The 17,380-nt window shown below is 36.1% G+C and overlaps 1 protein-coding gene across 1 annotated transcript in view; it reads right to left on the bottom strand.

The window, feature by feature from the left end:
- Positions 1-12,852: 12,852 nt before the first annotated feature.
- Positions 12,853-17,380, bottom strand: part of LRRC58 (leucine rich repeat containing 58) — a 12,207-nt gene continuing 7,679 nt past the window's right edge. The window contains exons 2-4 of the mRNA XM_006884252.1: positions 15,352-15,480; positions 14,029-14,306; positions 12,853-13,061 (exon numbers count right to left, since the gene is read on the bottom strand). Coding sequence (XP_006884314.1) covers positions 12,853-13,061; positions 14,029-14,306; positions 15,352-15,480 — 616 coding nt within the window. The remainder of the gene's footprint in view (positions 13,062-14,028; positions 14,307-15,351; positions 15,481-17,380) is intronic.

Raw genomic sequence — 17,380 nt, 5'->3', positions numbered from 1 at the left:
GTCACTGCCAGGCAAAACCTCAGCAGCTACACTAAAGAGTGAAGACCTACAGGTCGACCACAGAACTGAGTCAGTGACTGATATTGTTTTTGTTAGCTCCAATTCTATATTCTCTTTGTCACTTTATAGAAAGTCAATTGATTTTTGTACATTCATCTTATATCCTGCCACTTTGCTGAATTGGTCAACTATGTCCAGTAGTTTTCTTGCTGAGTCTTTAGGGGTTTCTAAGTATACTATTATATCATCTGCATAGAGAGATAATTTTATCTCCTCTTTGCCAATTTGTATACCTCTTATTTCCTTCTCTTGTCTTATTGCTATTGCTAAGCCTTCCATTGAATAAGAGAGGTAATAGTGGCCATCCTTGCCTAGTTCCTGATCTCAAGGGGAATGCCTTTAATCTCTTTCCATTCAGAACAATGTTGGCTGTCTGGTTTGCATACATACATTTTACTATGTTGAGGAAGTTTCCCTCTCGTCCTATTTTTGTTGAGTGTTCTAATCAGGAAAGGGTACTGGATTTTTGTTAAAGGCCTTTTCTGCATCAGTTGATAGGATCATGTGGTTCTTGTTCTTTGCTTTGTTAATGTGATGAATTACATTGATTTTTTTTTTTTTTATGTTGAACCATCCTTGCATACCTGCTATGAATCCCATTTGGTCATGGTGAATTATTATTTTGATGTATGTTTGGATTCTATTGGCCAATATTTTATTCAGGATTTTTGCATCTATATTCATGAGATATTGGCCTATAGTTTTATATTTTGGTGATATCTTTACCTGGTTTTGGTATCAAGGATATATTTGCTTCATAGAAGGAGTATGGGAGAATTTCATCTTTTTCTATTTTCTGGAATAGTTTATGTAGAATTCCTGAGATTTCTTCTCTAAATGTTTGATAAAATTAACTTGTAAAACCTTCTGGTCCATGGCTTTTCTTGGTTGGAAGTTGTTTTATTGCCATTTTAATTTCTTCTTTTGCAGTGGGTCTGTTCAGGCATTCAGTTTTGGTCTGTGTCAGTTTAGGTAGGTTGTGAGTTTCTAAGTATTTATCCATATTCTCTAGATGGTCATATTTGTTTGAGTATAGTGTTTCATAGTATTTTATTGTTAGCCTTTTTTATTTTTTAGTTGGTTCTGTTGTGACATTACCCATTTCATCTCTCATTCAAATTATTTTTGTCTCTTCTTTTTCCTTTGTTAGTTTTGCTAATGGCTTGTCAATTTTCTTGACCTTTTAAAAGAACCAACTCCTGGTTTTGCTTGATAGTTTCAATTGTTTTTGTTTTCTATTTCATTTATTTCTGCCCTAATTTTTATCATTTCAGTGTTTTTAAAAGGTATTGGATTTTCTTGCTGTAACTTTTCAATTTGTATGAGATGTTGGGTTAGAGAATCAATGTCATTTTTTCCTGCCTTTTGCTGTGTTTGCTTACTGCTATAAATTGACCTCTGATTACTGCTTTGGCTGTTTCCCAGAGGTTTTGGTGAGTTGTGTTTTCACTGTCATTTGTTTCAAGGACTTTTTAAATTTATTTTTTTCTTTCTTCTATTACCCACTCACATGCAAGCAAGATTTTACTGAAGATTATCCAAAAATTACTGGAATAGCACATCAACAGAGAACTACCAGAAGTCCAGGCTGGGTTTACAAGGGGTTGTGGTACTGGGGATATTGTTGCTGATGTTAGATGGATCTTAGCTGAAAGCAGAGAATACCAGAGGAATGTCTATCTGTGTTTCATTGACTATGCAAAGGCATTTGACAGTGTGGATCATAACAAACTGTGGCTGACTCTGAGAAGAATGTGAATCTCAGAACACTTGATCATGCTAATGCGAAACCTATATTTGGACCAGGAGGCAGTCACCAGAACAGAGCAAGGGAACACTGCATGATTCAAAATTGGGGAGGGTGTACACCCGGGATGCATCCTATCTCCATACCTTTTCAACCTATATGCAGAACAGATTATCCGGGAGGCTGGGCTCTATGAGACCAGGGATGCATCCTATCTCCATACCTTTTCAACCTATATGCAGAACAGATTATCCGGGAGGCTGGGCTCTATGAGGAGAAATGTGGGGTCAAGATTGGTGGATGATTTATCAACAATCTGCGTTATGCAGATGACACAACCCTGCTTGCTGAAATTGAAGAGGACCTGAAGCACCTGCTGCAGAGGGTCAAGGACTGCAGCCTTCAATATGGATTGAGGCTCAATGTCAAGAAGACAAAGATTCTCACCACTGGACCAATTGGCAACATCAGGATGGAGGGTGAAGAGATTGAGATTGTACACAGCTTTAGTTTGCTTGGCTCCACAGTCAACACTCTTGGCACCAGTAGCCAGGAAATTAAAAGGTGCATTGCCATGGGAAAGTCTGCTGTTAGGGACCTCTCCAAAGTACTGAAGAGCAATGGTGTCTCTCTGGAGACTAAGGTGTGTTTGATACAGGCCAGGGTCTTCGCAATCATTTGTTATGCATCAGAGAGCTGGACAATGACCAAAGAGGATAGAAGGAGAATTGATGCCTTTGAGCTGTGGTGCTGGAGAACAGTATTGAGACTGGAAAGGGTTAAACCGGGTGACTCCTTGGAGGCAAGGATTCTGAGGCTCTAACATACTTTGGACATGTTGAGGAGTGACTGGTCCTTGGCGAAGGACATCATGCTTGGGAGGGTGGAGGGACGGCGCAGGAGGGGAAGGCCCTCTATGAGGTGGACTGAATCAGTGACTGGGATAATCAAGATGGGAGTGTCGGAGACCGTGCGATTGGCACAGGACAGAGAGCAGAGTTTAGGGCTGTTGTACATAGGGTCGCTATGAGTCACAAGCGACTCGATGGCACATAACAACAACAACAACAACATTACCCACTCATGTTCAAGCAAGGTCCTTTATTCTCTTGTTATTATTTACTAATTTTGTAGCATTGTGGTCTGAGAAAATACTTTGTATTCTTTTCATGTTTTTTAATTTCTTGATGCTTGGCTTGTGACCTAAAATGTGATCCATTCTGGAGAATGTTCTATGCACATTGGAGAAGGTGATTTTTTTTTTTTACATTAGCCTATACATATTTATATCTATGAGACCAAGTTGTTTTATTGTGTGGTTTAATTTTTCAGCATCTTTGTTGAGTTTCTTTCTGGTAGATCTGTTTTTTCTTAAAAGCGTTGTATTGACGTCTCCAACTACTATAGTGGTGTTACCCATTTCCTTTTTCAGTTTTGTTAATGTTTATGTATTTTGCAGCTTTATCATTTGTTGTTGTTAAGTGCCATTGAGTCAGACAATTCATAGCAACCCTATGAACAAAAGACCTGAACATTTGTATAATTTTCATCATTTCTCCACATTCATAGTTCCTGGAGATAAGCCATTTCAGAAGTGGATGCCACTCCTGCTTCCAAGTTTGCTTTTAATCAGGAAGCTCCACCAAACACTGTCCACCATGAGTAACCATTATCACATTTGACACGCCAGTGTCACAGTGTTTAGTATCACAGCAACCATAATTTACCTCTGTACAGCAAATTGACAGACCAGTGCTATGGTGCATAGATATTATGTCCTCTTGACCCTTTAAGCATTATGTAGTGACCTTTCTTGTCCTTTGTGTGTTTTTGCATTGAAATTTATCATCAATTAATACTGCTACTCTTGCTTTTTTTCTGGTTGCCATTTGTTTGGTATATTCCCCCCACCCCCTTTTTATTTTTAGTCTTTCTTTATCTTCACTTTTCAGGCATGTCTCTTGTAGACAACATATTGATGGATTTTTTTTTTTAATCCAATCTACTACTCTTTTTCTCTTCAGTGGTCCATTTAAACCATTTACTTTCAGTGTGATTATTGAGAAGCAAGGTTTTATTGCTACAATTTTATTAGGTTTTTTTGTGGTGTTGCTTGTTAGTTTGGTCCATCCTGCTTTCTGTGTCACCTCTGTAAGAAGGATGTTTCCTAAGTGTTTCCTATAATGCTGGTCTTGTTTTTACAAACTCCTTTAGGTTCTGTTTTTCCTGAGAATATCTTGGTCTCTCCTTATTTGATGGACAGTTTTGCTAGGTATAGTATTTTTGGTTGACAGTTGTAGTCTTTGAATGTTAGATACGCCATTCCACTGTCTCCTTGATCGCAAGGTTTCTGTTGAGAAATTGGCACTTAATGTCATTTGGTCTCCCTTATAGGTTACTCTTTCTTTCTTACTGCTTTCAGAATTCTTACCTTTGGTTCTGGCAAATCTATGATATGCCTTGGTATTTTTCTTTTGGGGTTTATTCTAAATGATGTTCACTCAGTTTCTTGAATATATATTTTCTAGCTGTTCATTTTGGAAGCAGGAATGGCGTCCACTTCCTAAATAAGATGCCTCCAGAAACTCTATTTAAACTTTGAAAAATGACAACAGTTATAAGAGTGGCTTCAAGCCTTTTGTTCATATGGTCACTATGAGCCATGCTCGACTCAAAGGCAATTAACAACAATATTCTTCATTATTCTAGTTATTCTTCCACAACTTTTTGGGTACCTTTACTTGCTTCTTCCTGTTTTGGGATTCCAATTATGCACAAGTTATTTCTCTTGATGTTGTCCCACATTATTCTTAGGGTTTTTCCTTTTTCATCTGCTTTTTCCCCTAGCAGATCAGTGGTGACAATTATATCTTCTATGTCACTGGTTCTATGTTTCATTTCTTCAACTCAGTTCTGTCCCTCCAACATATTGACAACATCTGAAACATTGGTCCTCATATTTTGAATTGTAGTTTCTTGTTTTCCCAGAGCGTCTAATGCCTTGTTTTATCTGCATTGTTTTGGATTGTTTTTTTAAACTCCTCTTGGTTTTTACTTGCAGTGTCTTGTAATTCTTCAAATTTGTCTTTCACACATTGAAAATATTCAATAATTGTTCTTTTAAATTCTGTGTCAGAAAGTTCCATCAGACTTTCTGGCTTCAGGAAATCCATTGATACTGTGTCACTTTTAGGGGTGACATCTTGTTTGGGGCTTGTATAGGGTATGAAGTAGCCAGCTTCTTACAAGACATTGCAGTGGTAGAGTTTTTCACACCTGAGGCAACAGTAGGCTCTTGGTCTGATGTCACTGCTCCAGAGGAAGGTGGGGCAGCTACCCTGCCTGGGTTTCTCTCTGATCTTTTGACTCAAGAGAAGATTTGCTTCAGTTTGGGAGAGAAAAGGCCTGTGATTTAGCAGTCTCATGTCAGATAAATGCTGCAGCTAGGCAAGCCCAACGTGCTTATACTTTGGAAAAGGAGAGGAAATGAAATGGGTTCACTTGTAATAATGAGGTCTCTGGTGCAGTTCAGAGGGATGGCAGTGGGTTGTCCTCTAGGCTTTGGGGTTGGGATTGGGGTGTCCAGGCTGTGGTGCCAAGGCCTCCAGATGGTAGGTCCAGGACTTCCTAGTGGTAATAGTTTCTTTCTTTAATGAGCTAGTTAAAGGGCTTCATTAATGTACTTGAAGATAAAATAAAGATGATTGTTTCCCCAGATATTTCTTTTAATTTTACTACATAAGAATGTTTGAGTTTTAAAGATTCAAATTCCTGAACATACTCATATTTCTCCTGGGGAGAGGGGGATAGATGTTTGTTGGCTGTTATCTTTCTGGGAGCAGATCACTGGGTCTTTTTTCCTCTGGGAGAAAAGTAGGTATCATTTGGGAGGCTGGGCTTTGTGAGGAAGAACGTGGCATCAGAAATAAAGACTCATCAACAACCTTCATTATACAGATGACACAACCTTGCATTCTTAAAATGAGGAGGACCTGAAGTGCTTACTGCATAAGATCAAGGACTGTAGCCTTCAATATTTAGTGTCTACAAAGTTAGACTCATTACAGAAACAAAATTATATCTGGCGCTAGTTCTAAAGTGAACAATCCCAACTGGATTTATTTTGAAGGAGCCTCTCTATACTAGTAAGGGAACTGAGGACTTTCCTATCTCAGCAAATGAGATACATGAAATGTTTTAAAAGAACATGTTTTCCCTACCCACTCTGTTTAAGCTAATTTATCATCATAGTATTCTACCAAATTCTAGAATCTAAAATGATGTCAGGTACTCTAAGGTCATTAAAATATATGATGACACCAAAGAAAAGTAATCACAGAGCTCTGGTGGTCTAGCGGTTAAGAAGTTGTGCTACAGTTCCAACGGTATGCAGTTCAAATCCACCAGCTGCTCCACAGCAACAGGGATGGGGAATCGCCTTCTCTGCAACTTACTGCCTCTGAAAACCTGCTGAAGGGTCTGCTATAGATTGGTTCTGACTCTATAGTACTCAACAATTATCAAAGCACTCAATTTTAATACCAAGTACCACAACACTTTGTGAGGATAGTGTTATTTTCTTAACTACATGCAAGAAGTAACTAATTACTTTGCAAGATGATCTCATTGATTTCTTACTAGAGCAACCATCAGTGAATCTGAGATGTGGAAGCAGAAGGAACTCTGACAGACAGAGAGATATGGTCTACTTCATCTTAGCACAGAGTAAATGACTGATGTATATTCTCATGTATTGAATAAATATAATAAATAAAGGTGTCGTAAGTAATCAAGCAAATACCAACATAATAGAGATTTTACTTTTTTAAAAAAAAATTGTTGTCAATTAAAATTAGTTCTTCAGAATACAGAGTCAGATTCCAACAAAACACTTCTAAGAAAATAAGGCACAATATTTGATAAGGCAAAATTCACAAAGAGGGTTAGTTAATACAAAATCACATTCTTTTTTTACACATCCTGGGGTGAGGGTGGCAATAGAATTGATTCTTTCAGATCATCTACCATTATAATATGTAAATGTAATAGAACATATGATATCTTGGCCTGAAATAAAATTTAACTTTTGAATAGCATCACTGATTCTATTTATTAATTTATAATCATCTATATACTTATAAACATAGACAATACTAATTTAAAAGATTTCTAATTTAGAAAATTAAATCAGATCATAAAAAGTATCACTTTATTACCCTTTGTTAATACTCTGAAGTCTCAAACATAAAAAAGTAAAATACTGATTATCTTAAAATTTGCTCTATGTTTTTGCTATTTGTGAATACCAAGTGAATTCAGAAATTCAAACTTCCAATTTTAAGTACACAGATCACTATGATTCAGAGATTCATCATCTTTCTCAATAACGCACCAACACCAACCACGTTAGTGAAAGGATTCTCTTGAATCATTAGTGTACACTAAAAAATTAACCAATTTAGTATTTTTCCCCCAGCACCAGTAATAGCAATGTCAATTTTATCTCAGTGTCGTCTTCTAAGTGGAAAAGAATGAAAGTCTTATCCAATTAATAGTCAAAGAAAGAAAATAAGTTGTGGTGAATGCAGTCTCTAAATCAGGGCTTTCTGGTGGAATAGCACGTTATTAAAACATTCACTGCACTAATACGTTTTATTATTGACTAGACTGAACACTGTCCCTTCACAGTAATCGAGACTGACCCATGTATGATAGGTAAAAATCTAGTAGCACCTAAATTAGTTATTACCCTGTGAGTGAGCACTTGATAGTGTGTAATAATGCTTGCTTAAAAAAATAAGACAAAAAAACCCACAAACTACAACTGAACTCAATGCTGTCAAGTTGGAACTGACTCACAGTCTCTACTCCAAGGCTGTAAATCCTGAGAGGAGACTTCCTATCTTTCTCCTGCAAAGCTGCTGGCGGGTTTGAACTACCAGAGAGGCAATGCCTTTGGGTTAGCAGTGTAATTCCTTGCAGACTTTGTCAGCAGAGATCCACAGTTATTTTTTTCTGAAGTATTATTGGGTTAAAAAAAAAATAACGAAAAAGCTTAATAATGAATTGTTATTTTCTACATCAATACAGAGAGCTCACAGAAATAAAAAGAACAGAAATAGTTACATGCAAAACTACTAAAACATATCTTTTCACTATAGCACTCCAAAACAAACCAGTAGGAAAAGTGCTAGGCCTCATTATAATAACTATATACGATGCCAAACAGTTAATGAGGCACTGCTGAATCTTTCAGTTGAACGAGATAATTTTTCTTTATAATAAAGAGAATCTCTCTTTTCACTGATTTTATTTCAGGGGACTGGTGATTCTTGTGATATGCTATGACAATGTACATGTTTGGGGTTCTCCTCTTAGAAGTCCTAGACTGGACCCTACTGAGGGAAAAGGGTTTACCTCAAGTCCAATGCAAAGAGTCTCAAGACTGTCATAAACAATTTGTAGTCCCCCAAGCTTAAGGCACATCTTGATAATCACAAGTGAAAGTATTATTACCATTAAAACGATCATGACTATAATAATACAAAAATGGATGCTATTAAGGCATTTATGTTACATAGGCCATAGAAGTTAATATAAAGATAGTGAAGGCCCAGTACTTTTTAATACAGAGGAAACCAGAACTTTGCATCACAGGCCATAAACGCTTAAAAATCTATACAACACTGTGATATACAAGTACTTACTGTTGTACACCCAGTAAAAACTAAAAGCTGCTTTGACAAAATTAAAATTATTCTTTTGGACTAACTAGAATATTTACACTGACATAAGATCTCTACTTTGAAAAAGCATGTGGTTAGGAGAAAATGAGCTGTTTCTAAATGAATGCAACAGCATAACTAATTACATACATTGTAACTGTTAACATTGGTTTATAAGTAGCCTTCTGAAGATACAGAAGTAATAACCATTAGCTTATTACATAAACAGCTATTGCTAAAACGCTTTAAAAGTTCAAACTTCAAGGGAGCTCTAGTGGCCTAGTGGCAAGGAGCTGCAAGTACAATCCCAGAGGCTCATGGTTCGAATCCACCACATCCTCTGCTGGGGAAGGAGGGACAATCTCCTCCTGTACCAGTCAGATCTGATTTGACGGTACACTCACACACAAAAATAATAATAATTTTTAAAAAGTTCAAACTTCTTCTGTACTAATAATTTGCTTAGTGTTTTTTTTGTTGTGTTCTCCTACCCACACTGAGAAAAGATAAACATTAACCTAATGGTACACATTGTACCATAAATTCTAGATTAATGAGATTACTTTCTCCCTTTGCAACAACCAAAGTTGGCTTAATAGAAAACTAACGAACTCGGCAATAGAGGCTTTCAGATTGCTACAGTCACTGGCCCCTTAAAAAGGAAATTTTAAAACAAATCATTACAATTTTATTGGTCTTTTCTTGTTCTGGGAATACCTTACCCCTGTCCTTCATGGCTTTTAAAGACTTCTTTCATTTACTATCCAGCAATCAGTCTTTGCCTTCTTTCCTGTTGTTTAAAATTGTTATTTACAACCTCTGACAGAACTGGTTTGAAGTATTACTCTGCAACTCATATGGACTGCCTTTTTATTTACATAAACACAAAAATTTTCATTGAGAAATTTACAATGCAAGTTTCAGCTTTTGAATCAGGTAAACTTAAAAGTTCTAAGTAGCAGGAATTTTGGAACAAGAGACTTCTCTGGCACATATTTAGAAGTAAAATATGAATGATCACTTTTAGAGTTACAGCCATAACTCAACTACAGGTGATACTAAGAGTCCTGGCATGTTTACTCTGAGATCAGCCAAGCCTTGATACCTTGGAAACTAAATACTATATTAGCTAATCTTCCTATTTCCTAAACTTGTAGGACTATTTCATCAACACAGTTTGATGACACTGAGAGAAACAGACTCTAGGAATAAAGACTATTAGGGATGTGTACTCTATTGCCCCAATTTCAAATATTAAAAAAAAAAGAAAATTTAATCCCACTCTTAATATATATTAATGCTTCTGGTCCACATTAAGTTTTAGTCACGAAACTTATCCAACTGCAGCACTTAAAAAAAAATCAATCTTAATTCATCATGAAAATGACTTTGTAGTTTTTGTAAAATACTTTAGGAAAAAAGGTATAACTAGTCAAAATTTCTTAACTATAGTTTAAATGTTAACATTAGCAATTCATCCATGTTGTTGTTGTTGACTGCCGTTGAGTCGAACACGAGGCCTGATATATTTCTATAATTAGCATCATTTATCAAAGTTCACAGAGTTTCCAGAGGCATACTGTTCATAGGCTAACATTTTTAATATACATCTGATGTTTTGGGAACTAAGTTTTTGGCTTTCATATTATCAAATCTTGTGTTAATTTCTATGATCATCAGTTACAAAAAGAGAAAGTAGGAAAAGGAAAAAGGGAACATGTTAGAAGTTATTAGCAGCTCTTGCAAAATGTTAAATCCAAGATTGCTTTAAAAAAAAAATGTTAACAGCTAAAACGTAGATGTCATTAAAGCTCACCAAAGATGGTTACAATTGTACAGACATAGAAAGAACCACAGTGAACAGTTTACTGAAAACCACTATGGTATACACTTATATGAAGAATAAGGCTTTAAAAATATGTGCTAGTTGAAACTACCTACAGCCACAAAAGTTCAACCATACTTCTGTCTAGGAAGCTCATAAAGGTTATATAAGGTTAAGTACTATATTTACACCTAAAGACTGAGCTCTGGTGGCCTAGTGGCAAGATGCTGCACTGCAATCCCAAAGGCACATGGTTCGAGGCCACCAGCTGCTCCACAGGAGAAGGATGGGCAATCTCTTCCTGTGCAATTAACTGCCTCTGAAAACCCGCTGGAGGGTCAGCTATGGGTCGGTTCTGACTCTACAGTACACAACAACAAACAACACCTCAAAGGCTACTATTTAAAGATAATCCAAGATACCACTTATGTAGCCACAGTCTTACTTCCAAGTGGGAAGTAAGTAGAGTCATTTAAATCAGGAAAACTTGGTCTTACCAGTTTATTACTATGCACACATTATTTATTTTCTATGAAAATGTGTATCTTAACTAAGTCACCTATTTCCAAAAGATTGTGAGTTTATCATTTAAAGCATTATCTAAGTTAAGACCTTCATGGTTTGCAGCATGCTGTGGTTTAATTGGGGAAGTAAATAAAGTAGAATTACTTTTCTATCACTTCCATTTTATGATGTAATTATTCACATACACTATGAGGCATCAGAAACATACTAGATTACTTCCACAGATAAAAAATAAAGAGAATTAAAAAAATCTTATTATATACAAAGTGAAATGATTCACTTACTAGCAGCGGTTCACAACTGCACTTCATGAAACTTCTGTAATGTTTCATGAATTAACATACAAACAAACTCAAACTAGTCTATGCTATATTCTTCTAAAAAAGAAATTATGTGACAAAAATACTAAGTACATTATTATACAACAATCTATACATATAAATGGTGCAATGGGGCAATATAAATGATGGGCTTCCACCCCGAGTCCTGAATGCCCAAGTCAGAAACAGGTTATATGATGTGCTTACATTTGTCTGACTTGTGCATTACTGTACAAACAATATATACCAACAAACCACTGATTTATCTAATGACTGCTGGGTGGTGCTGTTTTATTTTATGATACCAACTTTCAGTTTTTCAATCTGTATTGCACAGTAAACCTCTTAATAATAATTTGGTCTTTGTTGCAACACTCTATGAAACTCTTTCTGGTCTACTCTAAAGATATAAACCTTTAATGACATTTTACTATTTCATCAATACATTAATATCAATTAGTATTTCCTGATTAGAACTAGTTTTAGAAACTCTATTCTAGTATGTATAAACAAAATTACTCTGGCCCTCACTTTATTTGGCTGGTTTTATTAGTTTAGCTAAAACTAAACTATTATATTAGAAAGTTACAGTACAGTATGTAAACACAGACAAGAGTCATAGGTGTGCCTGTTCAATTTTAAATTTGATTTTTTCCTCTTACTTAATGTAAAATACAGAAGAGCTTTCCTACTTTACATCTTTTCTCTATTTTTCTAGTTGAAAACCAGTATTTTGTTTTAGGATGAACAGACTGTTGTTAATTGTCAAAGTTAAATGTTGACAAGTGACCATTATGACTTCTGTTAAATGCCAAAGTGATTTGTTTGTACTAGATTCACTTTGTGATGGAACAAACAAAAATTAAGCTAAGGATCCATGAGTTTGGATATTAGAGAAATATTTGTCCTAATAAAGCATTATTTTAAATGTTCTGCATAGGCTATCAGATTTGAGGCAGCTCCCGTATTATCTGTTGACTCAGATTCTAAATCTTTAGCACGATTAAGGCACTATACTAACAGTCACTGCTGGTGTAACAACATCAGCATAACCACCACAAAGAACAACAGAACAGTAGTTTTACTAACCCACACAAAAGGGAAAGCCCTTATTTTACCAAATTAATAGATCAGGAAGATATAGGTCCAATGTTATCATCTTTGACTTTATCTGAATAATACTGTCATTTAGACACAAGGACAATAAATATAAGGGAGGTGCAATCTTCTTTTATGGTACAATATTCAACCTAAATCCAAGTTAACTCTAATAATAAATACCGCTCTGATAGTGATTTCCTTCATCTCAACTACCATAAGAGATAGTTTATTATAGCACTGTTCTTTAGAAATGTATCACTCTACTGGGTGATTCATGCAGAACTTGAGTGAAAACTGCCATCACTCAATCAAATTTATAACTGCCATTCAGGAAAAAAAAATACACCCAAAGAATGTAAATGTGGACCCAGGTTTGGTCCTGCTGAAGGAATATATGAAACTCAAAATATTTTACATCCTTTCCAATACATACACAGACAGACATTGAAGGGGAAAATGAAGTGAGGTTCTGGTGAACTTCAAATTCTATTTTCTTCTCTAACCACCTGTGTTCAGTCTTTCAGTGTTTCACAACACACCACATTCTTCTCAGCCAAGAAGGACCTTCTGCATTCTGTGGGCAGCAACACTCGCTTCATCTTCAGAGTCAGATTCACTCTGGGATGTAGAACTGTAAGAGGCGGAACTGCACGGAGAAGAGCACTCTGGGGAACACAAGTAATGCATCAACGGGAGGCGGTACTTCCCACAGAAGTCCACAAATTTTATCTGTCTGACACAGCAGTCAAAGTAGACACCTGCAGGGAAGAAGGAATGGTGACTATTACAAATCAAAGAATCGGAGTTTTTTTCAACCTTTTCTCAACCATTCTTGAGAAAAGTGAAAGCTCCTTCTTTGTGAATCTCAGGCAGAACTCGTAGTTTCTTCTATAGCTGCCTTTAAAAATGTCAAGTCTGTAGGTTAGCAATGTGACTTCAAACAGAAGATCAAGTGATCTGTTTTCAAAGGAGCTAGCAAAGCAAGCATACTGTTTACTCAGCTGGGTTTTCTGGGCAAATGAGAGGCAGTGGTTGATAGAGTCTGTAGGATACCTAAAGCATACTTTTCCCATCCTGCTCAGAAACCCTTACTACTACCAACTATTATCAGCCTAGAATCATGGAGCTTGACATCAATACCTATCCAAGCTATTCAAAATTCTGAATCATTCTCAAGGAAGACATCTGATAAACACAACTATGAATTTAAGAAAATATCTCTCAAATAAATATGAAAGATGTCCAAACATGTAAAGCCCTTTTAAGAATAAATAAGGTAGCTCAATTTGATGAGGGGAGGGGAGGGAGGTCAGGGAAATGAGAAGAATCTGTTCTGGAAAATAATGTATTTGAATTTTATAAATAAACTAGTATAATTTAAAAAAATAGATAAATAAGTAGGGTAGCTTGTGCTTCCTTTGTGCTGCCTCTCAATTTTACTTTCTTATGAGAGTTCCAAGACAGGATGAGACATTATGAGTATCTGTCATACACTGAATGTCAAAGTATATTACAATTGAATTTTTAATCATCGAGAGATGGTAAAATGTCTTGCTTTGTGGTAAAAGGCTAAGAAAAAGGAAACATAAATAGAGACTAAATGCCTTTCTCTGAGAGAAAGCTTAGCTATTAAAACAGTATCATCAAAAAAATGGAAAAAACCCTAAAAATAGTTAAATGAGTATAAACGAGCAATTAGTAATTATTAACTTACTATTACCTTACCTCCACATTTTGGGTTTGGGCAATTGCTGGCCAAACTCAAGTATCTGATAAGATTCCCAGGAAGATCATAGGGAGTATAGGCAATGTTTCGGGTTTTAATAGTCCGTGCAGCTAATTCCAGGAGTGTTGGAGGGTCATATATTAAATCTCTAACAAAACGAACAACCAGTGGATTTCCTCGCAAACTCAACTCTTCCAACTGAATTAGGTTGAGGATCTCTCGAGGAAGGTAGGTCAACAAGTTATTGTGAAGACTTAGAGAACGTAGTGAATGCAGCCTGGAATGATGCAGGGGAAAAATTAACAGCAAGAAACAGTATAATCCTCAGTTATCCATCTTTAGAAACACACACACACACACACACAGACACTCACAACATATCTCCACAAGAATGGGCATTAAGATTAAGGTCAACGGAAGCAAAGTAAGATGTTACAAACTAGGTCACAGTATAGATTTATAAATGCCATGAGTTTGTTGTATCCATGGAATCTTCCAAAAGAACCAAAACAAACCCATTGCAATCAAGTCAATTACAACTCACAGTGACCCTACAGGACAAGAGAGACCACAGAGTTTCTAAGATTGTAAATCTTTATGGAAGGAAAATATTACAAATTTCTCCTTCCAGGGTAGGTAACAGATTTAAACTGCCAAACTCTCAGTTAGCAACTGTGTCGTTTAACTGCTGAGCCAACAGGGTTCCTTATGGAATCTTAGCTGCCTTTAAGTACTCTGATGTTGTAACACATCATCAAGTCACTTTCAACTCACACCAAATGGTGATGGGTTCAAATTGCCAACCTTTCAGTTAGTGGAAAAAGGAATCTACTGTGCAACTAAGACTCTGAATGCAAAATTTAGGAACTTCATCCCCTTATATTAGAATTTAGGTTATCTACAAGAAAAATTCTTTCATAGAAAGCATAAATCAGTATCTGTCATATTATAAAGCCTAATTAGGATAAGATGCTTCATATAAAATATGAAAGCACATAATTATTGTTAGGAATCTTTCAATTGATTGGCTCATTGTGACTTTATGTACAATAAAATATAAGATTAACGTAATTGATACTAAATTTATGCTCTAATTTGACTAGAGCCAATAGGTTGAACACATATTTTGAGGAATAAATCACAAAGTTACATTAATAAACATTCTATTTTTTCCCAGCAAACCTTGGAAATGTAATTCTCACTTATATTTTTCTGTGAGGAGACTTCCTTCCTTCCTACATGTAGAACAGGTAGTGAATGCAGGCATAATTCCTATAATGTGTGGATTTCTATACATACACAAACTACCTGAAATTACTCACTGTGAAAGTTGAGGAGGCACACTTTGGATTTTGTTGTCACATAATACCAAGTAATTTAGAGAAGGTAGATTTCCTAATTCTGGTGGGATTTCTTTGATGAAATTTCCTCCAAGATATAAACACTCTAAACTGCAAAAAATAAATGAAAGAAAGGAAGTAAACAAAAGTTGGACAAATTACTTCATTCTCTCTAGTACAATGAACACATTTCCTCTACTCATGCATAAATTTTTTTACTCAGGTTTTGCTCTGTGGTAATCAGGCTCTAGAGAGTTAGTACAATCTTTTTTTTTAAAAAAAAAATTATTCTTCTGTGTGTGTGTACCATCAAATCGGATCTGACTGGTACAGGAGACTGCCCCCCTTCTCCAGCAGAGCATCTGCTGGATTCGAACAGAGTACCTCGGGGATTGGAGTGCAGCTTCTTGCCACTAGGCCACCAGAGCTCCCCAGTTAATACAATCTTAAGGAACTTTGTGTATAGGTAAGCTAACTAGACACATTAACGCTAGGCAGTATCACAATTAAACACAAGTAAGGCCAAAATTAAGCAAAACAGCACTTTTAAGCATTTTGGTTAAGAACTTAAAAAAAAAATAAGCATGATTAAAATATCAAAACAAGCAGAATCCTCCAGCAGGTTTCTGGAGGCTGGAAATTGCACCTGGAGGAGAGTCCCATTTTCCTCCTGCGCAGTCCCTGGGGGTTCTGAGCTGTCAGAAAAGCATCATCTTTGGGTTATCGGCCCAACTCCCTTATGGACCATACCACCAGAGCTCCCTTACCATCTTCTAGGGTTAGTTATACCATGATTTGAAAACAAACTTAAACATACTATTTCCAGTATTATTTCCAGGTATTTATTCAAATTCATTTGGCTGATTTCTTTGTTTAATATTATTTTTGACAGCTGATTTTAAAGTTCATCTGTCCTTCTTGGAGTATATTCTTTCCAAGTTCTTTCAGAAAGGGCTCAACATTGTGAAACTTGGAGTTCTATCTCTGAAGTGGGGTGTTTTGCGGTTTTTTGGGGGGTTCCCTTTTAATCTTAAATAGTGAAAATAGGGCATTAAAGTGCTAGACTGACAAATTATTTTTTCTGAGGACTTTTATTATATTATTATTATATTGTATTATAGCCTCATTTTCTTACTATAGCCAGCATTACAATTATAATCATTCTGTTGTAGATATTTTGTTTTCCTCCTTAAGAGCATGTAGTATTTTCTATTAGCATTAGTGTGTTGAAGTTTAACTTCTCTTTAAAATAGATCTCTCTTAAAATTGTGGGAAATTCTCAAGCCACTAACACTTAAAACATGGCTTCTCCTACATTCTCTCTTTCTAAAATTCCTATTAGACAACAGCTTGAACTTCTAGATCTATCTTCCACGTCTCTTCCGTACTTTCATCTATCTTTATGGTATATCCAGTATGGTTTCCGAAACTGTAGTTTTCATAGAAGCAGGCTGCCACATTTTATCTCCCAGGGAGAGGCTGTTTCGTTTGAACCACTTAACACCGTACCACCAGGGGTCCTCACCAGAAGAAAACTGTTGTTGTTAGGTGCTGTCTAGTTGAGTGCCACTTATAGCAACCCTATGAACAAGAGACCTCAACAACAGACCCTTTTCTATGCTGTGCAATCCCCAACATATGATACATGTGAGCCCTCTGCTGCAATCACTGTGTTAATCCATCTCACTGGGGACCTTCCTCTTTCGCTGACCCTCCAAGTCTGCAAGTATGATGTCCTTCTTCAAGCAACAGACTCTTCTTGCAACATGTCCAAAGTATGAAAATAATCAAGGATGCTTTAGGCAGGATATTAAATGATCCAGGAAGTATTAAAAAAAAAAAGATGGAAGGAATATACTGAGTCATTGTATCGAAAGGAATTGGCAGATACAGAAGAATTTAATGAAATAACATTTGAGCAAGAGTCTATGGTGATGAAGGAAGAAGTTCAAGCTGCTTTAAAGGAAATAACAAAAAATAAGGCCCCAGGAATAGATGGGACACCAATTGA

Source organism: Elephantulus edwardii, unplaced genomic scaffold (assembly GCF_000299155.1).
Source record: "Elephantulus edwardii isolate Elephantulus edwardi_28Jun2011 unplaced genomic scaffold, EleEdw1.0 scaffold00032, whole genome shotgun sequence".
In the NCBI taxonomy this organism is placed as follows: domain Eukaryota; kingdom Metazoa; phylum Chordata; class Mammalia; order Macroscelidea; family Macroscelididae; genus Elephantulus; species Elephantulus edwardii.
The sequence above is the reverse complement of the archived record's forward strand: the minus strand, read 5'-3'. Positions and strand labels throughout refer to the sequence as shown.